The sequence below is a fragment of the Pimephales promelas genome, chromosome 14, assembly GCF_988280905.1.
Source record: "Pimephales promelas chromosome 14, fPimPro1.hap1.1, whole genome shotgun sequence".
Lineage (NCBI taxonomy): Eukaryota > Metazoa > Chordata > Actinopteri > Cypriniformes > Leuciscidae > Pimephales > Pimephales promelas.
In genome coordinates this window covers 2,203,762-2,229,671 of record NC_142782.1, presented here as the reverse complement: position 1 = coordinate 2,229,671, position 25,910 = coordinate 2,203,762, and the positions used below count along the sequence as shown (strand labels likewise).

The window sequence follows — 25,910 nt, the reverse complement described above, 5'->3', positions numbered from 1 at the left end:
TTATTTATGATTATTAGCATCAATGTTGAAAACAGTTGCGCTGCTTCACTATATATAGTAAATTGATTTTTTTTTTTTTCAGGATTAATGAATAGAAAGTAAAAAAGAGATTTATTTATAAATAAATATCTTACTGCCCGCAAAGTATATGTATATATTACAATTATATTACTATTATAAAATGTGCAGGGTTATGGCCCTAGGCCTAGATTATTTCAAAGAAGCTTTGCAGAGATATAATGTCAGTGATGGTTCATATTATATTATAATACATCATGTACATAGGGTTATATTAATTTCATTATATTACTAGGTAGTGTAACAGTGCTAATGTTAGCCATTGAGGCTTCAGATCCCACAGAAGGATATAGTGATCGATCCAGAGGAGCTGTAGGACAGATGATCCAGATGGCAGGAGGGGGTTTGCATATGTATGAGTCGAGAAGTGCACACTATTGTAGTCAATCATTGACATGACATGCAAGTCAATCATCCACAGAATATCACCTTTCACATTCAACTCTCTCCTGACGAGCCGGGATGAATGTCGGGACCCGTGCTTGAGATGCTGTGTTTGGGTTCTCTTCTCGCTCGCAGGGGTCGGTGTGTTGTTGTATGAGTTGTGGCGGTTGAGACTGGTTTGCGCTCTGGTCTCTCTAGGGAAGCGCTAGCAGGATATGAGCTCTGATGCTAATGCTAATGGACTGCCCTCCTCCTCACACACACACACACCCACACACACAGATGCAGGCCTTGCAGAATTACATTTCACTGCCTTATTGAGAATAAGGTTTTTAAAAGTGTAAACAAAAATGTAGCGGGAATATAATTCTTATCGAAATTTGTCTTTTTTTTTACAAGATGGAAAAAATGTGTCACAAAAAAAAAGAGAAAAGAGAAAAAAAAGTCTAATCTGCTTTAAATTTGTATTATTGTTTAGTTTAGTCATTAAACACAATATTATTCATAAAGATTAACTATCCGTTGTCCTTGTCATTGTGATATTTAAGACCGTACACAGACACAAATTGCCACAGAAGCACATTTTATTAAATAATTTTATGAAAGTGGAATCGTATACTGGGAACTTGCCCATGTTGTTTATTGTTTTACTGTGTGTTTTTAAGGCCTTGCAGTGCACGCTCCTAAATACATGTCGGATCTTATCCAGGGCTATCAGACAAGGCAATTGAGGAGGTCATCTCAAATATTACTTTTAAAGATACTAAATCTCGTCTAAAGTCCAAAGGGGATCGTGGCTTTTCAGTTGATGTAGTAAAATCTGGATATGTTGCACTTCACTGGGTTTTTATAAATCACGTTTGAGGGCGCATTTACTTACGTTTAGGCTACATTTACTTGCAGTTGATTGTAGGCTACCTTGTTTTACTGTTGTCATGCATTTTAATTATCCTTTGGTTTGGTGTTAATGTTTATGCTGTTAGAATATTGTTATAATGGAAAGCGCTTTGGCCAACTCATGTTGCTTTTAAATGTGCTGTTCAAACTAACTAACTAATCAAGCTTAGGACGACACATTTGTGAGTCTTTTCCTTTCCTGAAGGCCTAGTTGAGCTCGGGATGCTGGTTTTAGGGGGAGGGTTTCCCATCTTCTCAATCAATAGCAAGACTTTAATACAGACCAAAGGTCATTAGTGAGCCGCATTCAAAAGAAGTCATTTGTGAACATCTGCTGTAGCCTACACAGAATATAGTGGTTTGTGTTATATATTTACAGCAAGATTATCTTGGCTGTCCTGTTCCAGAAATTGGTAGGAAATTTCACAAAGAAATGCGCAAATTTGAAGTCGAAAACACGTTTTTCTTGCAAAAACATGTCATTTTTGTTTCATTTACAACTTGGAAAAATATTTTACATGGTACCAGCATGATGCAAATTTACAATTTAATGCAAAACAATTGAATTCATACAATTCACATTTATTTATATAGCACTTTTCACGATACACACATCGTTTAAAAGCAGCTTTACAAAAAATGTCCACATTACAATTTAGAGTGATCCGTTATCAAAGGAAACTGTCTTGTGTATTTCAGACATGTACATAGTTAGCTAAAAATGTCTTAATTTAAACAATGTAATAATGTAAGGCAGAAAAAAAATGAGCTCTTTGAAGTAATGAATCCTTGTTTGTGTGTTTACAGCTTTTTGGATCATTCAACTGATGTGTTGTCATATATGAATACAGGGTTACACTTTATTTTGAGGCGTGTTAGACTGAGTAATATAAATGGACATGTACTTACACTAGTGATAGGGTTAGTTGCATGTTATTATGCATAATTCATAGTTACTATAGTAATGACATTTAAAAAGAACAATGCAAGGCATTGAAAAGCGTTTGTTGGAAACGTTTCTTCAGCTGTGAAGAGCTGAGGCCTCGCCCAGGTTTACACCACTAGTCCCTGTGGCTCCCTCTAGTGTTCACAAGTGACATTCATTAGCAGATTATTAGGCTACGGCGTGCGGGAGGGGACATGTTCGGTTCGGTTTACATACTGAAAAAAAAGATAGGCGGGATAGTGATATGTCATTAGCCTGGTTCAACCAGACTCTAGTACATTTTTTATTTGTACATAGAAGTAATAGTAGTACTATTATATAAGTAATAGTAGTAGTACTGAAGTAAAATGAAATTGAGCGGAAGTGCGTAGGAGGGCGCAGCCAGGCTAATATGTCATGGCCATGAGATGATAATTTGTGGGAATGTAATAATTACTCGTGGGAACCTTATTTAACAGGCAGTTTGTCGAGGTAAAACCTTCTGGAAATTAGTTTTTGCAGGGTGGGATGTCTGAGTACGTCCCAACCTAACTTCTGCTACAAAAGTATGCACAACAAAAAAAGCACATACTTTTAGGGCGTAGTATAAGTAGGCAAATTAGGAAGCAACCAGAAGGAAGGAAATGAAAACAGTGTGTACTTGTTTTCAAGTCGCCATTGTTGGATTCACATTGGCAGACACACAAAGTTGCTTTACAATACCAATAATTTGTAAAATTTCTAGTTCATTGTAAAATCACCATTTTGCACCAGAGAGGTGCAAATTTTGGAAAAGGACTTTGTGCTTCATCATGAGGGAACCATTAGGCGTCTGTGGGGATGTTTAATGTAACCCACCCGGGTCCAACTTGACCCGCTCCGAGCGGGCCTCGAACGCGGGTCTCTGGCGTGAGAGTTGGGCGCTCTAACAAGGAGGCTAAAAAACTGGCCTTCGTTACATTTACATGTTTTCAACAAAGAAAAAAAAAAAGTAAAACTTCGTGCATTTTGGCCATTCATTTACACGTTTTCAATAATACATCGTGTACACAACATCATTGTCAAAAAAGTTGTAATAAAACCACATAATTGTCAAAAAGTTGTAATTTACATCAACCCGCATAAATATGCCGTGGAGTGCCATCATATTCATAACTCTGTCAAACCGGGCGTTAACATGACGTTTAGCATTTTCTGGCCCATAATGTGACATTTGAGAACCTTAAACCCCGTTTCTCCCAGTTCACACGGCAACATAACTGGCGTTATCAGAAATCTCCACTTTGGCAGGAGTTTTTAGAAATAATAATTTTCTGTGATAAAAAAAAGTGCTTGTAAACGAGAGGCTAAACCACAGGGAAATATCTGCGTCTTCCCTAACGAGTAAACAACAAAAACGTGAATCTCTGAAGAAGATGGCCCTGTCCCAAACGGCACACTCCGGACTTGTGGACTTCCACACTTCGGTGACGTCATGTAGTGCAAGCAAAAAGACAGTAACTACGCAGAGTGCAGAACTGAGAAAAATGACTTTTGCTAGGGCTTTTTTGCAGTTACTGTACAAACGACTACCATTTTTCTCTAAAACGACACGCATTTAAGATAAGATGTTGAAAATTGTAATAATTAATGCTTTACCAAAACTGGGCAGTTACTTTGTAGGGCAGTATAGGGTCATAGATATGTATATAATAAAAGGCTAGTGTTACGGCCATAGACTGTAAAAAAAAAAGGTTACGGCGGAGTTTCCATCGTCATCACCGGCGGCCATCTTGTCACAGACAAGCTGATGTAAGATGAGTGGTCAGCACGAACACAAATACTCTTATCTCGTTGAAATTTTGACGGATTTACAAACATATTGGTTTCTTACAAATGTTATTAACGTGGCAATAATTATCTGGATGATTATTTATTTATACACTTTTTAGTATGCAGTGTCATAACTACATCTCTGACGTTTATAACAAACCAAACCGTTTGAAAATCGGTAGAAAATTGAGCAAGTTATGGTCATTTAAATAGTACATGTACCATTAACACAATGTTACGAGTGTGACAAGATGGCCGCCAGGTGCAGACGTCGACCTCCAGTGGCCAGCAACGTGGACAACATATCTAGCCTTTATATACATACGTATATGTATAGGGTCGATCGAGACTCGATCGTCACGACGGAAACGGGAACTCGTTCCTCATGCCTGCGAAAGCCTTTTCCCTTTCTAATTTCTTTTTTTCGAATTTGTTTAATATGTTTTTAATACTGCTTGAAACTATAGTTAATATGAGCTAGGCTAGTTGTTTTCGCTGTGGTATTTTAAAACCTCTGTTGATTTTTGTTCATGTTATTCAGCTACAATGAAATGTTTTGTTGATGAGAATCATTTAGTCAAAACTCAAACTAAACCAAACCCCAATGATGACACGTTTAGTCATGTGATGCATATTGTACCCATAGATGCTTTTAGACAGCTCTGTGCTGTTCACTGTCAATGTTGATAAAGATAAATCTTACTTACAAATTGTATATCCTGCAAAGATAACAGAAAATGTACCCTTAATTGTTGTCCTGTGTCAAAAACCCAAGATATTTTGCTAATAAAATGATCAGAGTAGCATTAGAACTTTGCGTCTGGTCTCTCATGATCATCTCAGTGAGATTTTATTATGTTTTCAGTGTGGACAAGAAACTTTAGCAACAAGGGGGTGGAAAGCATTTAAAACAAAAACTATTCCTGGGTCTTCAACGATAAATACATTTTCTCATTTCAAATACATTGTAATTTCTTATAGATATTCAAGGCATTTTATTGAACAAGCAAATCGCTTTGTTTTGCACACAAAATGTTATAAAAATGTCTTCTGAATCCTGTGTTCTCCTTTGCATTAGTCCTCATGTCCACAGCGGGCACCGCTGCTCTACTTCCTGAAACGGTCAAGAGTCGACTTCATTCCCGACTCTTTCTTCTCCTTGGACTTTTCTTCCAGCTCTTTCTGTCTTTCCTTTTTCTCTTGTAGAGATTGTCGAATTATATCCTGGAGAATCACACGAGAGAGGAAGAGATGTGAACAAAGAGCAAAATGGAAACACTATTAACTGTAAAAATGCCTCAAGTCTTTGATATTCTGGCCTGTTACGAAACGCTATATACATTTATTTAAAGTTACCTTAGCAAACAGACTCAAATACCATTAATACAAACATTGAGCTTGAACATGCTAATACAGTAAAGATGACAGACAGAGAGACAAAAGTAAAAAGTAAATACCCTCTGATCCTCATAGGCGACTTTCCTCTTTCTTTTCTCCACAGAACCAGCCGAACTTCTTCCTTTCTTCTTTTTAATGGGCTTAAACTTCTCTTTTGCCAACGGATCAAAGCCCTGAAATAAAGACAAGACAAAGTCTGAGCTAACGACATCAGTCCACAGACACCATCGAGTTGGACCAGAACACATAGACATCATTTGAGTTCTGACAGAATGCTGTATTATAAAGCGATATGAAGATTATGAGAAGAAACTGTAGAGATTAGGAGGTGATCAAGAAGACACACTATGTTGTTATTGTAGCCTATCCTATCCTTATATCCTCCTGAGGCCCAAAACGTTTTTTTTTTTCATGTAATCACATTGTTAAGAGGATAAGAAACAAATGAAAAAGATATCTTATTCATATGTTATGCTATGACCTCTGTAGTGGACACCAGGACTCGAGTGTTTAAAAAATAAAAATGACATGAAATTATATATAGGCAAAAATAATGGCAATATTTGAAAATCGATAATCATTATTATTAGTTTAAATTAGAGCACGACCGATAAAGGATTTTAAAGACCGATACAAATATTTTTGGGTTTTAAAATCTGATATAGCGGCCGATATTTTATTTATTTATTTATTGTCATGCTTATTTGAGTTAAGAGAACTGATGGGGATGTTCTTTTAATTGTTATTCAAGTAATGTGTGTATTGTGACCAACTCAACGAGTGTCGCCAACAGGAACGGTGTAGAGTGCCCTCTGGTGGACAAACTATACAACTCCAACACTCATGACGTGGTTCAAGCGCGTTTCGTCCGTTTTTATTTTATTTTTGAAATATTCATTTATCGGCCATTATAACTGCCGATACCGATAGTTTGGAAAATGTCTAATATCGGCCGATAATATCGGTCTGGCTCTAATTTATATCTGAATTAGTCAAAATCTAGACTTTCAAACATCAAAATGTAATTTATTATAATGTATTCGTGTACAAAATGACATATAAACATTGTTTCCTATTGTTTTTTGCCTTTCAACACGATTGCGTGCCGTGTGAAAAATAGGTGTCGGCTTTATTTCTAGCATGCACACGTTTTCCGCACGGCGCGTGTCACGCAGGTAGTGCGCAAGCTCTAGCCGAAATAAAAACGGACACGCCACGCAGCCACTGTGTCTCCGGCCTAAAAACGCTATTTATTTGAAATAAATCATTTTGAAATGCCCACGATAACAATATTGTGCATGTTTCATTATTGCGATATATAATATTACCAAATACTGATACATGTCTAGTCTGAAGTGAACGTAAACAAGGTGAAAACTGTCATTAATGTTAATTAAACCACAAAGAGAAAATCTCTCAGTACTCTTGACTACATAAGTATTCTAGCTCATACTACGCAGTATTTTTAATTTATTTATTTATTTTTACGATATCTAATTTGTTTCTTTGTACTGTTTTTAATTTGCTTCTTATTTTTATGAAGCCCCTAAAGGGACATGGTAATGAAAAAAAAAAGTCCCTCTAGGGACTCCATATACATTTTACAACATAAATAAAAACAAATGGTGATATATATCTGTATGGTGAAATGAAATGTTCTGATATTGTGATATACTCTACTAATGGGATGTTCCAGCTAACAGCATGTACTGGTGCAGGGTCACCAGTGCTGAACTCACCAACGCCTCGACCCGTTCCTTGTGCCTCTGCTCAAAGCTGGCCTGGTCCACTTTACCCAGCGCTCCCGGGTCCAGGCCGATCAGCTCAGGCTGCACCTTCTCCAGCAGCGCCTTGACCTCCCACTCCTGTCTCTGCTTGAAGCTGCGGTACGGGTTTGTGTCCAGCGCATCAAAGTTCGGTTCTCCTGCACCTGGAGAGACATTCAAGAGCTTGCATTCGCCTTTTTTCAAGTGAATTGTGACCTGTACATTCTTGGAGACATTCAGGGCTTGTTTACACCTGATATTAAAGGGTTAGCGCTGTGTTCGTGGTTCGACTTGTCGTGACTGTTTTCTAAGATGGCTCCTGTCTGTATACGCGACATGAACTGTCTTCATAAAGTATCTTCTTATTAAACGGTCTGTACACTTACACAGTTCTCAATGCTTCGTTTTGCATGTATGGACCCTCATTATGTTACTGTGTTAGTGTGGGGCTATTTTGAGCCTCGTTAGTGGTATAAATTAAATATTTCTTTTACTTATTCTATTCCCTATATACTAGCATTATACGCTAAACAGTTTTAGAAATAAAACTCTTTACATTCGATTATCATGAAAACAAATCCCAGAGAACGATCGACTAGGTACCGATGTTTTATTAGACCAAAGGTTCATATTTTGCGCCGGAGTTTTCCTTAAACCCTCTGATGGTCCTCGGTCACTCCTGACCGAATAATTTTCTGTTTTGAATTATTAAATATCACAGCTTCATCGGAAGGTTATGATACTTGGTGACTTTTTTAGCATTTGGTATGTAAATACAAAAAAAAATTGAGGTCATGATCCGAGCATGCTAAGTGGTCATAAAAAAAATTGTCACACTCGGTCAGAAATGACCGACCCATAGGAAATGAATGGGAAATTTACAAAAAAACAAATCTACAATTGAAAAATCACAGCTTCATCTGAATGTTACGAAACTTGGTGACATTTCTGGCATTAGGTATGTGAACACACAAAAAAATTGAGTTCATGATCCAAGCATGCTAAGTGGTCGTAAAAAAATTAGTCACGATTTTGGTCAAAAAAACTTTGGTCAAAAATGACCCCCATAGGAAATGAATGGGAATTTTTTTTTTTTTTTTTACAATTTTTTTAATAAGAAATAGTTTTTGAGATTGTTTCAATTATATATTCAAATCCACCAAAAAAAAAAAGTGTTCATAAACATCTGGGGAATTCACATGCCTCTCCATAGAGAGCTGTACATGCCATCTAGTGGTTACAGTATAGAGAAAAAGCGTAGAATCATGGTGTAACCAGATGGTGCTAATTTTCTTAAAATCTTTTTAATAAAATCTTTTTAAAAAATTGATATATATATATATATATATATATATAAATAAATATATATATATATATATATATAAATATATATATTTCCATTGAAAAAAATAGACCATAAATATTGCATAAATATTAATAAATTCAATCAAATTGTCTCAAAATACTAAATTAAAAAGAATAAATATTATAGAACAAAAATAAATTGCATTGGTTTTACTGGGATGGAAGAAGTTTCATTGTTAGGCCTCCGGTCACTTCTGACCGGGAAGGCCCAGGACGTGACTCATAAAGGAAGACCATCAGAGGGTTAATACTAAATTAACACTGTGAAACCCTACATTATCTGACTTCACTCCTGAAAACTGCTGCTCAGTCGCATTAAACTATGCTGCGTTTCTCTGCCAGTGCTGACGACTCTACAATACAGCGTAAGCGTCACTATGTTTGGGAACGGAGCTCATCTCCGGCAGATGACAGCAGATGAAGGGGTGAACTTTCATGTGTTTGTGTCTTACCTGGTACGATCATGCTGGTGAAGCCCTGTTCATGTCCGATCCCCAGAACATCCTCAAACGGGCAGTACGCAACACCACAAACCTGCCCTCGAAGGCGGTGGGCCATGTAGGGCTTGGATAAAGTACTGCTTCCACAAGCGTTCGTATAAACCTGTGGATGCATACAGACAACTAAGCATCATTGGCGACAGAAGCAAAACAAGTGTGTGTGTCCTCCCCCAGGATAATGTTCCTGCAGTAAATGCCAGTTCATGTATTCTAGTGGCTTTTAATTAAATAAGTAAACTAAACTCCGCTTCACGTCGTGCATTAAATGTCGCCGAGAGTTGAAGAATGTTCAACTTAAAATAAAATAAATATATATATATATTACGTGCTTTTTTTGCCATTCACACTTGCTAAATACAATCAGATTCTAATCGGATATCCACAAAAATCTATTTCTGAACGAGGCTTAATAGCAGCATTAGAATATTAACTCAATTCAAGGTAATTTGTATAGCTTACATGTATTTCACAATAGACATTGTTTCAAAGCTGCTTTATAGAGAAAGCTTGTTTCAATATTACAATTAAGGAAGCATTCTAACATTACAATACTGAATTGCTGTGTACAATTCACAACTGCAACGTGTATGCACAGCGATTTCTTTATCTCTTTCATATTATTTTCTATATATAATATATTGAAAAGAATTCAGTATTCTTATGTTACATGCCGTTTTCTCCTCACAAGTAGATCAGAAATAAAGGAATGTGGTAATTCACTCGCTCAAGAATTTTGTTTTCTGTGTGTGTATGTGTGGTGTAAATATAACTTATTCTGAAGCAATATTCTCAGCAGTGTTCATTTAAATCTGCATGTTTGTGATATTTACCCCGAAGGCATTTTTTTCCTAACGTTATTAAATATATGCTTTCTCTTTCATTATCAAGTTTGATCAATAAATTTAATTAGAATATTTATGGCTGTTACCAATCAAATTAAATAATTTACATAAATTACAACTGTGTTAAATAATGTTATGAAAGTGTTTTAAATATACAAATTAGAAACTTTAAGGAAAACATGAAACTAAACCGCCAGGTAATCCGTCTTAATGAGCGAGTCATTGATTGAAACGGCTGATTCTTTCAAGAATGATTCGTTATGAGTGAGTCTGTGAATCTTTCGCTCAACCGATTGGTTCAAAACGCTGGATCGTTCAGTAATGGGGTAAGATGCGCTGTGGTTCTGCTGGGATCTTTGTTTGGATCTATTTTCGCTGCTGAAACATTACAAAAACACACAATATTACATCTAAAATTTAAATGACCTAATATAAACTTCTTGTTTATTGAAGTGTTGAATGAAATCAGTGGTACTTTCAGTCATGATGGTATTCAGGAAAACAGCGCTCTTGATCGTGTGATGTTGCTTAACTGCATCATATATTATATTTTTTTATTTTTACCTCAGTATGTTAACGAGTTTGTGTGAGATGTGCTCTTTTGTCTGCGCGAGCCTCAACAGTGTCAGTCCATTATTCAATCGCCACTTACACAATGTAATAAAATCTAAATCACTCTCATCTTTTTATGATTCCAGGTTTTTTTGCGGATCTCTGAGCTGAGTGAGTGGAGCCGGGGCTCATTTGCATATTCATAGAACTGCATATAATAAATTAGGCAAGGGTGTCGAGTTACATTCAAGATATTTTAAGCCATGAAAAAAGTTTCAATATGCAATATGTTGATCAAAGATGAGTTTTAAGGGATTAAATGATTAACTACAGTGAGACTTTACCAATTTAACTAAAGTAATATTATCGATTCACTAAAATATGGCATAATTGATGAAGTTTGCGACATCGGCACTTTTGTTGATCTGAATCAACACTGAACTGACTCAAAGTGAATCACACTTTCGTCTTCCGTAGAGCTGCTTATAGCCGAAATTAACTAGTTTCATTAGTTGAAATTTAGAGTTATTGAACCGAACTGAATCAACACTGAGCTGAAGTGTTGTATAAAGCGCTTCATGAATAAAGATGACTTGACTTGTTTAGATATAACTGTAACTGAATCAGGGATAGGTTATTGTTAAGGGCTGGGCTAGGACTGTGGATGTTGATCTTGTGTGTGTGTGTGTGTATATCATGTGTTCAAGTACACTACCTGTACAACATCTCCAGTGGCTGCACTTAGCAGTCCTTTCTGGCTCAGAGACAGGCAAGAGGCTCCAGCAGGCAGAAAACAGGAGTGAAGGGGTTTAAACGCTCGGATGTCGTACACCTTCAGCTTCCGGTCCAGACCTGACGTCACCATGTGCCTGCAACAAACAAATGTGACATTTTATTGGTATCGCGCAAATCACTCACATATTGACTCGTATATTTACGAATGTTTCATGAATGAGACCCATTGTGTGCAAACCTGGTGAGGACTTACAGGAAACTTTGACCTCTGTCGTTGCCAACAAAGGTTATGTTACAAAGTATTGAGTTGAACTTTTGTTATTGACTAAATACTTATTTTCCACTAGGGATGGGCAACGATTAATCACGATTAATCGCATCCAAAATAAAAGTTTGTGTTTACGTAATATGTGTGTGTGTGGTGTGTATAATTATTTTGTATATATAAATACACACACATGCATGTATATATTTAAGAAATATTTGCATGTATATACTTTATATATATATATTTATACATAATTAATATTATGTATATCCGACCCTGTCTTGAATAGGTCTCACTTGTAAAAGAGGTTAACCTCAATGTGACTTTCCTAGTTAAATAAAGGTTAAGAAGATGTATAAATATAAATATTTCATATATTAAGAACACATTTTTCTTAAATATATACATGCATGTGTTAGTATTTATATATACAAAATAATTATTCACACCACACACACATATATATCATGTAAACACAAACTTTTATTTTGGATGCAATTAACCCTTATGCTGCATTAGGGACATTTTTGGTCTTTTGTAGTTTAATTTCTTTGACCATTTTGGCTGTTTTAATGCAAATGGTATGAAATTTGGCAAAATTGTGACTTTTTGGATACATGTAAAAAATGTGATCCCATTTTGCAAAATATGTATAACACACACTGTGTAGATCAAATAGTAACAAAAAGACCAAAAATGGCCCATTGAAACCCATTAAAACGTTGTTTAAATCTGAGGCTGTCAGTAATACATGAAACATGATTTTTGCACAAACATCCTTTCATTTTGAAGCAAAAGCATTATATTTGCATTATATAGTGTATTCCACCAGATGACGTCACTACATATTTATTCCCTATGGGTGGAAATGCACCTTATTTTAGGCAATAGGCAATGTTTAATAGGTGGCCATTTTTGGTCTCTAACGCGCTAAGTGGGATTTTTTGCAAAGTGGGACTGTGATAATCCAAATCTAAAGTTTTCTCTTTGCATTTAGTTTATTGAAAATAATTGAATTTTTGTGTTTTTTCCTCTTATACAAATCGATGGTTTCGCAAACAAAACTGGTAATTAAAGGGTTAAAATCCTGAAATTGAATACATTTTTGGTAGTTATGATGAGGACTGATGCTGGTTAAAAGATTTAACTTGGTAAAAGTGGAAAATAATAATAATATATAATATTTTAGGCAATGTTTAATATGTGGCCATTTTTGGTCCTTAATGCACTCAACGGTGTTAAAAATCGAATGCAGCACAAGGGTTAATCACGATTAATCATTGCCCATCCCTATTTTCCACCATAATTTTCAAATAAATTCTTTAAAAATCCTACAATGTGATTTCCTGGATTTGGACCGGCGCGCGCATGCCCAGTGTTGGTGAATGGTCACGTGATCCACGTTTTCAGTTGTTTTAGTGTGGACGGAGATAAATTCTAATACGCAGGTAAAACGCTAGTGTGGATGGAGATCGTTTTCGTTTTAATTCTCCGTTTTTAAACGAAAACGCAGTAGTGTGGACGGGGCCTAAATACTTTTTGGCCCCACTGTATTTGAACCGTTATCTCTAGGCCTACACTCAACGAACAACATCTCAACACTAAATTAAAGGCCTGACTCATATAGACGCCTGTCTCAAATACAAGCCGGTGCAGTTCGGCCATTCGGGCTAATAAAAGCCTGGGCTATTATTTTAAGTTTTACGGTAAACAAACTCTGTGTACAAATGAACCGAGACTCAACAAGCAGATTTGTATAATTTCTTGGGAAAAAGTTCTTAGAAAGTTACATTTTTGGAATAAGTTTTGAAATGAGCGATCGTTTCGCTTGATAAGACCCTTATTCATCGTCTAAAATCGTTTAAAGCCCTTTGAACAGTTTGCACTGAAACTCTCATTTTGGACCTTGAACCATCCGGTTCCCATTGAAGTCCATTATATGGAGAAAAATCCTGGAATGTTTTCATCAAAAACCTAAATTTCTTTTCGACTGAGGAAAGACAGACATGGACATCTTGGATGACATGGGGGTGAGTAAATTATCAGCAAAAGTTTTTTCAAAAGTGAACTACTCCTTTAAGGACATAAAACTCTGTGTACAAATGAACCGAGACTCAACAAGCAGATTTGTATAATTTCTTGAGTCGGGCACTGAAGCGAATATAGTGATACTCACGTGCCGGTTTTATCCACGGCTAAGGAACGCACAGCACCCCGATGACACAGCATCTTCACAAGCGGCTCTTTCTGGTTGGGCGACCACAGACTGACGGTGCCGTTCGGGTGACCCAAGTGAATCACTGCATTATAGGGATTCTGCGCCATCACGTCTAGACGGCCCGATTTTGTGCAGATGGCCGCGACCTCTTTACCGACCGACACGTCCAGATACTGGAGAAACCCTGTGGCACTCTGAAAGGTCAGAACATTATTATTGACATATGGGAAACCTGTAAGGATTACGGCTATAAATATAAACGGGAAAGATCTCTTTTTCATACACAAATTTGATTGTCTAAAACTCCCAGAAACGCCTCCATTGGTCTTGAGTTTTCTTCCGGGAATGAACACGTCACAATATTCCTCACTTAAATAATTTTGGGATGCACCATATTGGTATCCAATGTTGGGAAAGTTGCTACCTCGATGCTTTGCCGCAACAATGGAGAATATGAGGAAATAATGAATGAATTTGTTTAAAGGGTTAGTTCACCCAAAAATGAAAATTCTGTCAGGATTTACTCGCCCTCATGTTGTTCCAACCCCGTAAGACCTTCGTTCATCTTCGCAACACAAATTAAGATATTTAAGATATTTAAGATCGCTCCTGCATACAGTCCATAGGCTTCTTGAGGGACTGGCTCTTGCTGTCCTCGAAAAGTCATTAAAGACATCGTTAAAATAGTCCAAGTGACTACAGGGGCTCAATCTTAACTTTATCAAACGACGAGAACACTTTTTGTGCGCAAAAAAACAACAAAAATAACGACTTTATTTCAACTATTCGTTTATTTCTCCCTCTGCACGAGTCAGGTTACTAGTTTAATAGTGTAAGCTTCTGTTATTGTACGTCACACGCATCACACACACATGACCAGCGTCGGCCAATAGTGAGCCTACGTGTGACGTAGCTTTACGCAATCACACTACGTTAACTGACTACAGGCTCATGGAGAAATAAACGAATAGTTGAAATAAAGTCGTTATTTTTGTTGTTTTTTTGCGCACAAAGGTGTTCTCGTCGTTTGATAAACTTAAGATTGAGCCCCTGTAGTCACTTGGACTATTTTAACGATGTCTTTAATGACTTTTCGGGGACAGCAAGAGCCAGTCCCTCAAGAAGCCTATGGACTGTATGCAGGAGCGATCTTAATATCTTAAATATCTTAATTTGTGTTGCGAAGATGAACGAAGGTCTTACGGGGTTGGAACAACATGAGGGTGAGGAAATACTGACAGAATTTTCATTTTTGGGTGAACTAACCCTTTAAGTAGAGCCCAAAACCAAATTCAAGTCTTTGTAAAAGGGCATTATAGGTCCTCTTTAAAGATCAGGGTGCAATATGAGACAGCAGCTTGAATGCACCACTAGAAGGTCGTCCTGCATCTTCAATAAACACACTATTATATTTAGTCCAAAAAAGCAGCTGCTAGAATTCACACCAGGTCAAGGAAACATGATCATATCACCCTAATTTGATCATCTCTTCCTGTTAAATTCCAAATGTATTATAAATATTTCTGTTCACTTGTAAGGCCCTAAACGGTCAAGCTCATTTGAATTGAACCAATCTTCTGTCACGCTCTTTAAAGGATTAGTTCACTTTTGAAAAAACTTTTGCTGATAATTTACTCACCCCCATGTCATCCAAGATGTCCATGTCTTTCTTTCTTCAGTGGAAAAGAAATTAAGGTTTTTGATGAAAACATTCCAGGATTTTTCTCCATATAATGGACTTCAATGGGAACCGGATGGTTCAAGGTCCAAAAGACAGTTTCAGATGCAGCTTCAAATGTCTTTAAACGACACCAGACGATGAATAAGGGTCTTATCATGTGAAACGATCGCTTATTTCAAAGCTTATTCCAAAAATGTAACTTTTCTAAGGACAAATGCTAGCCTTGCTATATTCTGTGAGGCGCGTTTGTAACGTCACGTAATACGTAATTACGTTCAAAAGGTCACGGGCGACGTAGCCGGAAGTACGGAATCAAAATCGTCCGACATCGTTGTTTTTCCTTTTAATTCCTTTTTTTGTAAACGGCGTTTGAGTTAGTTTGCACGTTCAACCTATGCGTTCAACTGGTAAACACTGACTCTACTTCTGGCTACGTCGCCCGTGACCTTTTGAACGTAATTACGTATTACGTGACGTTGCAAACGCGCCTCACGGAATAGAGCAAGGCTAGCATTTGTCCTTAGAAAAGTTACATTTTTGGAATAAGCTTTGAAATAACCGATCGTTTCGCTTGATGAGACCCTTATTCATCGTCTAAAATCGTTTAAAGCCCTTTGAACAGTTTGCACTGAAACTGTCTTTTGGACCTTGAACCGTTTGGTTCCCATTGAAGTCCATTATATGGAGAAAAATGCTGGAATGTTTTCATCAAAAACCTTAATTTCTTTTCGACTGAAGAAAGGAAGACATGGACATCTTGGATGACATGGGGGCGAGTAAATTATCAGCAAAAGTTTTCTCAAAAGTGAACTAATCCTTTAAGGACATAAAACTTCGGACTTATCATCGTGCCGAGGACATCAAAGTCTACTTAAAGAGGAAGAGCGCTCTCACGTTCGCCTCCTAATCTCTGGAACAGCCTGAATTATATACGGTGACACTTATTTGGAAGGTTAACAAAGCCTTAAAGAAGTTGAGAGTTTGTCCAAAAGCATCTGTTGACGCACCGCAGTGGCGAGTAGGAAGTGGTAGGGCAGAAACTGCATTTTCAAGACGTCATTGAACTTCTTGACGCAGTGGAGCTCCACACCTTTAGAGTCATAGATGTAGAGCCATTTCTTTTGTGCCACAGCAAACATGGCCTCCGTATGAAGCCACCTGGAGGCAGAACGAGAGAGACAATTACACGTTACTAAAGACTACAGTAGGGCTAATATTAATTAATTGACCTAATATATTAATAATAACAAAATTTAACACAAGTATTTTAATTATTTTTTAAAGATAAGCTTAAAACCAAGAGATGCATCTTAATGAATGTGCACTTACTTGACGTCGTTCACCGTCTCCATGACGTTCATCTCACACATCAGGTCTTTGGACTGCCAGTCGAAGCAGGCCACATGACCTTTCCTTCCACCCAACAGCAGATGCCTGTGGCAGACACACAACATTGGTATGCATCTACAGATATAGCTTTTTATTTATTTTTTTATAAATGCAATCAAAAGGCAAATAAATAAACCTCTTCTATAATGAACACATTTTACATTTCTGGATTAAAAATTGAAGAAAATGTCCTGAGATCATAAAGAAAAAGAGATTAAAGAAAAAATCTGATTAAATGTTTACTTTAAATAATTAGATTATGGTTGTTAAATGGTAAAATCTCAAGAAAACTGAAAAAAAAACCCAAAAACAGGGCTGTCTGTTAAAAAGAAATGTAATCACAATTAATGGCAGACTTTTGTCAGTTCATGTGTTAAACTAAGAGCATTGCATTAGAAATCTCCTTCTATATGATCACGAGTTTAATCCAAACAATCTCCCGGCGAAACCAACTGTCTGAACATGATTAGACATGGTACAGTGATATTAACGATGCACATTAAGAAGGAAAAAAAAAAACAATAATTAAAAAAATTAAATAGTCAAACTCAAGCCAAGACATTTTTTTTTTCCAATTTCATGCATTTAAAAATACAAATGTGTTCATGTTTTATGATAGAAATGCTTGACAGTAATATCCAGTGTTTTAAACTACTAAAGTTATCAAATTTTGCAATTAATTTTTTTTTAATTGAAAATTGCATGATTTAAGAAACTCATAACTGAAGTGACAAGACAGGCGTTTTTTACATATTAGACAAACAAATCTGGGTTGAAAATTTTATAAACGTATAAAGTGTTTTTCCCAACATTTATTTAAGGAGTAGTTCACTTTAAAAAAAAACTTAATTTACTCACCCCCATGTCATCCAAGATGTCCATGTCTTTCGAAAATTCCCCTGTTCAAACTCGTTCATTCAACGAACGAAATGACTCGAAAAAAGATTCGTTCATTTTGATGAACGAGTTTGAACAGGAGAGTCACGAACACGCGTCACAGAACAGAGCAAGGCGAGCGTTTGAGCTTATAAAACTTTAACTTTGTTATTTATTTATTAAATGAGCGATCGTTTCGCTTGATAAGACCCTTATTCATCGTCTGGAATCGTTTAAAGCCCTTTGAACAGTGTGCAGTTTGCACTGAAACTCTCATTTGGACCTTGAACCGTTTGGACCCCATTGAAGTCCATTATATGGAGAAAATCCTGGAATGTTTTCATCAAAAACCTTAATTTTTTTTCGACTGAAGAAAAAAAGACGTGGACATCTTGGAGAACATGGGGGTGAGTAAATTATCAGCAAAAGTACTACTCCTACTCCTTTAACAAACAGGTTTTAACTTGGCATGTTTACTCCCTTTCATCATATCAGACATTCTTAGTTGTTACTGAGACTTTTAATTCATGTACATGTAGTGATCCATCAGTTCTGAACTACAACACACGTGTGTTATTAAACCTTCAGCACATACCGTCCGTTTCTGCTGTAGTCAAGCCTATACGGCCCAAACTGGGAAAGATGCAGGTTGAAGTACTGTGGGGAAAGAAGAAGACAAGCCTAGTAGCACACACCACAAGCGTAGCTGTAAAAATCGCTTTAATATTTTACACTTCTATTTATACATACTTGTTCACTTTCTAAAATGTCATGTTTAACAAAGCAGAAATACTCGATTTTTTTCCCTAGATTTATAAATGATTCATTTCTCTAGATTCTTTCGCAACACTGCAGCATGTGGCTTGATGAGCTGAATTAAACATGGTTCAGAAATATACACATAAAGCACTGCATTCATCACTGGGACATCCAAGCAGAACAGACCATTCATGATCAAGCTTTAGGGGACTGATCTGACACGCTTATGAAACGCTTCAGTCTGAGCCGAGGACACACACACACACCTCATTCCAAACTTTCACCAGTGATGCTAATGCTAATATTAACCTCAAAGCAAACTCAAAGAAATTCATTAGCACCTTTTATACATTAAAGGAGTAATTTAACATGTTTAAAGGAGTAGTTCAGTTTTAAAAAAAACTTTTGCTGATAATTTACTCGCCCCCGTGTCATCCAAGATGTCCATGTCTTTCTTTCTTCAGTCGAAAAGAAATTAAGGTTTTTGATGAAAACATTCCAGGATTTTCTCCATATAATGGACTTCAATGGGGACCAAATGGTTCAAGGTCCAAATGAGAGTTTCAGTGCAAACTGTTCAAAGGGCTTTAAATGATTCCAGACGATGAATAAGGGTATTATCAAGCGAAACGATCGCTCATTTAATAAATAAATTAAACAAAGTTTAAGTTTTATAAGCTCAAATGCTCGCCTTGCTCTGTTATGATGCGTGCCGTTTATCAAAATGAACCAATCTTTTTTAGTGTCATTTGGTTCAGTCAACGAATGAAATGAACGAATTGATTCAGGAAAAGATTTGTTCATTTTGATAAACGAGTTCAAACAAGAGAATCACAGTACAGAGCAAGGCGAGCATTTGAGCTTATAAAACTTAAACTTTGTTATTTATTTGTGAAATGAGTGATCGTTTCGCTTGATAAGACAATTATTCATCGTCTGGAATCGTTTAAAGCCCTTTGAACAGTTTGCAGTTTGCACTGAAACCGTCTTTTGGACCTTGAACCGTTTGGTCCCCATTGAAGTCCATTATATGGAGAAAATCCTGGAATGTTTTCATCAAAAACCTTAATTTCCTTTCGACTGAGGAAAGAAAGACATGGACATCTTGGATGAAATGGGAGTGAGTAAATAATCAGCAAAACCACTCCTTTAAACATGTTAAATTTAGTGTAAAATGACCAGATTTACCTTTTCTGGTAAACACACTATATATGCGCCGTGCACACAAGCAATGACAATCAGTCTTTTTATCATTTAGAGACCATTTACACATCAGCACCAAAACACTGGTAAATGCTTGCTTAACTGATCGCCAACAAACTCTACTGTTTATTATTGGTCTCGCTGCAGTTTCTAGTGTTCAAACGTGCTAAAATAACTCACCTTTGACCCAGAAGTGATGTCAACAGCATCTGCGATGTCATCTTGAGAGATCGTACACGTGTCTTCACCCTCGTCTCCTTCCAGGAAGCTGAAGACAAGAAGACAGACATGAGCTGTGTGTGTGTGTACATTTATGAATGTATGAAGAGTACAAACACACAAACAGTGGTTAAACCAAATGTCCAAACTAATCTAGTCTGCCATTTGTAACTTGAATGTTTGAGGCTTCTGTAGTAGGGAGGTTAAGTCATGATGCAAAAGTCTCCTTTGGTATGGAAGTACCTTAGGGTCATACAAATAAATGTATCCTAAGACACAAGTGAGATCACACTTTGTATCAAAAAATAAACATGTTTTTTCAAAAATGGCCGCCAATGCGCCAAACATACACCAGAGCCCATAGCTTTCCTTCTGTTATCGCTATAATGACAAATTTAGTGTCAAAGTGTACATTTTTGGGGTCAAGGAATCCAATGAATTTGGTTTCAAGTTTAAAAAATAGAATAAAAATTATTTTCCCCATACCATGACAATTGGGGGTAAATATGCACATTTCACATAAAAATTGTGTCATCAGAGTGACTTTAAACATCTTACTTCCATACCAAAGGGGACCTTCCCATCATGACTTGAAGTCAAAAGTCGCTTAACCTCTCTACTACTGGGGGAAATTACAGAAAGCAAGGTCAACTTACACTCACATAAATCCCATAAACTCTTGGTTGATTAAACCGAATCTCTCATGGTTCTGTTGTTTAATGGCGATTAACATTGTTTGTGCATATCGCCACCTACTGGCCAATCATCTTAAACAATCATTTTATCCCTTTAAACTCATCTTTGATCACCAAAATAACATATTAAAAAGTCTTTTCCTTGAAAAAAATCGTCATGCCTTGAAATATATTGAATGTAAATCGACACCCTTGCATCATTTAGTATTCGCGGTTCTATGAATATGCAAATTAGCCCCGCCTCCACTCCACATATACACAACATTAAAAGCTGAATTCTCATCACAGGGCGACTTAATGAAATTTTTAAAAACTGAAAAAGATTATATGATTAGTTTGATGCCACTGGATTAATTGAAATTTACGATTTCTTTGTTTCAAACACGGATCACGATTCTGAACAGACAACCAAACAAAATAACGTAAAATAATGTACTAAGTATAACGTTTTTAAAAAAAAATCGGGTTGAATGAATGATTCAATGACTCACTCGTTAATGCTTCACTTGTTTTATTACCGGATGAATCCGCATTTCTGAACGAATTCTTGAATGACATATAATGATTTACGACACAATCGTAATCTGAATATCCAAGTTACTTTCAAAGGGTGATTTGCTCTATTTTGATTGCGTGTTTATATCCAAACTAAAAACTTTTATCCCAGTACATCCATAATAATTTTAATATTTGTAAGGATACTGAAAGGACTGTATTTTTAATAGACATGGCTGAATCGTTGTCATTTAGTAATGAGATCATGTGGGTGTTTGTCAGTGTCATTCTTCTTTTCGTCCGGCACAATGTGTGAACTACATTACCCAGCATCCTCTGGAAGTAGGAGATCGTATCGCGCGGCCTGTTTCTGAGCGAGTTCAGACACGGACTCCGAGAACACAATGGCCTCTTTCAGCTTTCTCCTGGCTCCTGCGGGCTGACACACCAGAGAGGAAGAGCGTGAACACACAACATACACTCCTTATTAGGGATGCACCGATATGAACATTTTGGCCGATAACGGTAACCGATAATTCTTTATATTTAAAAGCCGATAACCGATATATTGGACCATACAATTAAATTAGGGCTGTCAAATGATTAATCGCGATTATTCGCATCCAAAATAAAAGTTTGTGTTTACATAATATATGTGGGTGCACTGTGTATAATTATTTTGTGTATATATATATATATAAAAAAATACACACACATGCATGTATATTTTAGAAAAAAATATTATTTATATATAAAATATTGATATTTATATATAATACAAATTATAAATAAATCTATATACAGTATACACATGAAAATATTTCTTAAAAATATACAAGCATGTTGTGTATATAATATATCAAATAATTACACACAGTGCACCCACATATATATTGCAAACCAAACTTTTATTTTGGATGCGATTAATCGCGATTAATCGTTTAACAGCTCTAAATTAAATCCACAATAACAAATGTCATTAAGTGTAATTCGCTCAGTTATGACATTTTTAATGCAAATATGACATTGTTTGAGATGTCTTTGTCATGACACCTTAACATAAACCAATACATCATAACCTGTCAGTGTCTTTGCCATGACAACTTGACATTGCTAAGACAACACAACCTGTCATAAACATGACATAGCAGATTAATGATCAAACTTAAGAAACCACCTAGCTTTATTGGTTAACATTACATTAAACTGTCAGCTGGTTGGCTTTGACATTGGCTGTCATGAGGCATTATAACTGTGTCATGAATATTTTTCGTGAGCTCAACTACAGTGGTACTAACTGAATTTGTCATTAAAATGTTATAATGGCCTCATGACAGCCAATGTCACACTGTAAAATTGATGTAATCAATAAAAGTGTGGCAACAGATTACAAGCAATATTATTTATTAAATTGAACAAATTAGAATTGAGTAATAGTTAATCAAATTAACATTCTAATTAATTCTAATTTGTACAATTTTTAGTGAATAATATTGCTTGTAATATGTTGCCACAATTGTATTGATTAGATAAAGCATTTTATTTTTTTCAGTGCAAAACCAATGTAATATTTGGTGTTGTAATACATGGTCTTTAGACATGGAAAATCGATTCATTGAACACTTATGTTTAAAAAAATCAAACAGGATTTTTCCACTAAAGTGACAGCCCTAGTCACAAGTATAAGTATAAATCGTGACTCACCGTTTTGTGTTTCTCTCCTCTCCGAAACTTCTGGAGCCGTTCTGTTGGTATCGGAGCCTGGCCAGGAAAAGGGTCCTCTTTCTAAATACACAATATGATCCGATGAGAAGGGCTGCTGAAACATTCACTTTTTGACTGTTCAAATTAGGACGTAATTGAAGCAAACACTTCTAGGCGCAGGAAGCCAAAGGTGAAGTTCAAACTATTCAGGGTGTGATTAAATTAGGACGTTGGCAATTGTTAAATCATTATTTGAGAACCAAAATAAGCACATTTTATGCTTAAAGCAGTTGTTCTCAAATGTTTTGAAATCAAGACACCCCTTTATAGTGACTTTCTTCAACGAAGCAGAATATACAGGTGAAACTCAAAAAATTGAAAATATCATACAAAAGTTCATTTATTTCAGTAATTCAACTTAAAAGGTGCAACTAATATATTATATAGACTCATTACATGCAAAGTGAGATATTTCAAGCCTTTATTTGTTATAATGTTGATGATTATGGATTACAGATATGAAAATCTTTTCACAATATTCTAATTTTGAATTTGGGGGTTTCATATGTGCAAGCTATAATCATGAATTAATGAATAATTTATTTCTTTTCATTTCCTTTTCCTCTTCAGAACATGGTCATTGATAACAGAGCATATTTAAACAAAAAAAATCATAAAAACAAAATCTCAGCATGTTCAAAAGAGAATAAAATTTATATTTACCTTCCCCTTTTACAAATCTAGATTTGAAATGGCTACTGTTTTCTCTTTACAAAATATCATAATTTATCCTTTGAGAAACAAAAAAAAACGTAATCATTTGCAGTACATTTTATCTAAAAATAAGTCACACAATACAATTATAACGTGAAAAACACAAACAAAAATAATAAAAATAGTAGGACACTGACAAATATAGTCAAAATACATCAAAATATCATCAAAATTATAACAAATAAAGGCTTGAAATATTTCACTTCGTACAGTAGTCAACATTTGAAGTGGATCAGAAAAGTTCATCAAAGTTGTCCTAAGAAAAGAACATGTATTGTGAAAAACGCTATACAAATAAATGTGAATTGAGAAATAGAACGCATGTGTAACAGTATTATAGGTCTTAAAGTGACAGCAGCCTAATAAACCGGTTGCCAAATTGTGAGATAATATTGAAAATATCTTTATGGCAGTTTTTACCCATACTTTGGAAAAACACAAGCCACAGTGACTGCTAAACAAAAAAGTTATTGTCAAGCTGTGGGTAGATGATGCACACACTGACGATGGCTTAGGCTGAAACACATCTGTGTGGACATGGTAATAATAAAAAAGATATGAGATATAACATTTTTCATCTTTATTTGATAAACTTCTTTATAACTCACACCCATAAATGTTTTGGGAGTTGAGTGTGCACTATTTGAAGCCGTGAGTAGCAGCATTGATCTGATTAGCATATTAGCACATATAGCATACTGGTAAACTAAAGTCAGTGAATGGAAAAGCACTCTCTTACCACTGGTTGGACACTTTCACCTTTCTTCCTTTTTAATGACCTTTCTTTTACCGGTGCTTTATTCTGTTTCTGCACATCTTTACTCGGTTCTTCCTCGGGTTTCTTCTGCTCTGTGTTTTTTGCTTCCTCCCAATAGCGTTTCCCAATAACCTGCGTGAGGAAAAGACAAAAACATTCATAAATGTTTTCTTTATTTTACATTTTCATTCAGGAAGAAACGCAGATGACCATGACAACTGTCCCTGAATGGTAAACAATATTCACCTTGCAGGGGAAATAAATAAGAAAATGGCTGGTAATATTATATTTGTCAGTGTCCTTGTTACACATTACATGTAATATCTATGAATTATGCATAATAATTAAGTTACATGCAACTAACCCTAAATTAATTATTATTACTCACACAGTTATGGTAACAAACACCTTGAAATAAAGTATAACCAAAAAAAATCTAAATAATACAGACAGTATTTTCGGTCAATTGTTTTGGTGGCTTTTATTTCAGTGGATTAAAGGTTTCCAAATATCAATACGCAGCAATGTTTTATTAAAGATATTTTTTCTGGGGAATAATGAAATTACTACAAAGTTCTTAAGATTCGGTTTTCAAGAACTTCATTACTCAATACGTTTACTTCTATAAATATTAATTCAAAACATGCTCATTACAGAAGAGGTGCATCTTACTTAAATAATATGAATATAATAGTTATTTGAGTATTTATCAGATTATTATTACATTATACCATCAACACTGTAACTTTTCAAACGACAGATTTACTCTTACATTCTATCGAAAAGCTCAGGAAGAAATGTCGAGTATAATATTATAAAGCCGTGAAAATTAAGAAGCGACGTGTTTTGGGATGATGACAACATCTTACCTTTACTTGGACTATCCGATATAACAAAAAAACATTTATACTATGTCTATAGACTTTTCATAACTTAGTGAAAAGCGACTACTGTTATAGCCAGAACAGAGATTTATAATGTTTACCTTTTTCTTGCTCTTTTTCTCCACGTGTGTGCTCGGCAAATCCTCCGGCGTTGGCGCTGCCATTTTTGTTTTAGGACTACAGGAGCAAACTCTTCTTCTAGCGTCAAATGGCGATCGTCAAACAACCCGAAGGTGCATTATCGCCCCCTGCCGACCTGGAGGTCCTGCCTCTTGTCCTGTAACCATGTCTTCAATACCCCCAGATTTATTTAATTAAATTAAAGTAATGATAATGACATAAAATGGTATTGTTGGAATCACTTTCAGAACTTTTTTTTCCAGCCGAAGAAGGATTGACAGCCAATCAGAATCCATCTTGCTTTAATTGAAAGCTTATATCTTCTAAAGGCAAACTGTGTCATTGTTTTGGAGCACACTAGCTTACATAACAGTAAGGCTAACATATTCATACTAAAAACCCATTTTTTTTTTAAATTCATGGGCACTTTAAAACTAAAGCTTTCCCAAATGGCAAATTTCATTGTGGACTTACAATGGCTGCCGCGTGCGCGTGTCCTGTAAGTCCATGAGACCGTAGCCCATATGTCAATTTAGGTTTTTAGAAGGGTGTCCGCTTGCGTCCCCTTTCGATATGTGCACTTTTGACTACAGTCAAAGCGGTGTTATGTCACA

General features: G+C 35.9%; 1 protein-coding gene and 1 long non-coding RNA gene across 2 annotated transcripts in view; one reads left to right on the top strand and one right to left on the bottom strand.

Moving 5' to 3' along the window:
• The window catches only part of LOC148973614 (uncharacterized), a 543,652-nt gene that overhangs the window by 50,382 nt on the left and 467,360 nt on the right, over positions 1-25,910 (top strand). The window lies entirely within an intron of this gene.
• On the bottom strand, positions 4,916-25,434 carry wdr46 (WD repeat domain 46). The gene is made up of 14 exons (XM_089119262.1): positions 25,278-25,434; positions 24,275-24,424; positions 22,762-22,842; positions 21,384-21,496; positions 19,829-19,916; positions 18,282-18,343; positions 16,751-16,855; positions 16,429-16,579; positions 13,699-13,934; positions 11,235-11,388; positions 9,078-9,228; positions 7,234-7,424; positions 5,554-5,667; positions 4,916-5,320 (listed from the first exon to the last, which is right to left on the bottom strand). The coding sequence occupies exons 1-14, from the start codon at positions 25,338-25,340 to the stop codon at positions 5,204-5,206; spliced, it is 1,776 nt and encodes a 591-aa protein (XP_088975388.1). The 5' UTR covers positions 25,341-25,434; the 3' UTR covers positions 4,916-5,203.

Excerpts from the sequence above, each read along its gene's own strand:
- wdr46 (XM_089119262.1), bottom strand. The coding sequence starts at position 25,340 with ATGGCAGCGCCAACGCCGGAGGATTTGCCGAGCACACACGTGGAGAAA. Across the intron at positions 16,580-16,750 it reads GAGACGGTGAACGACGTCAA|GTGGCTTCATACGGAGGCCA; the intron begins GTAAGTGCACAT and ends TTCTGCCTCCAG. Across the intron at positions 5,321-5,553 it reads TCGCCTATGAGGATCAGAGG|GATATAATTCGACAATCTCT; the intron begins GTATTTACTTTT and ends GTGATTCTCCAG.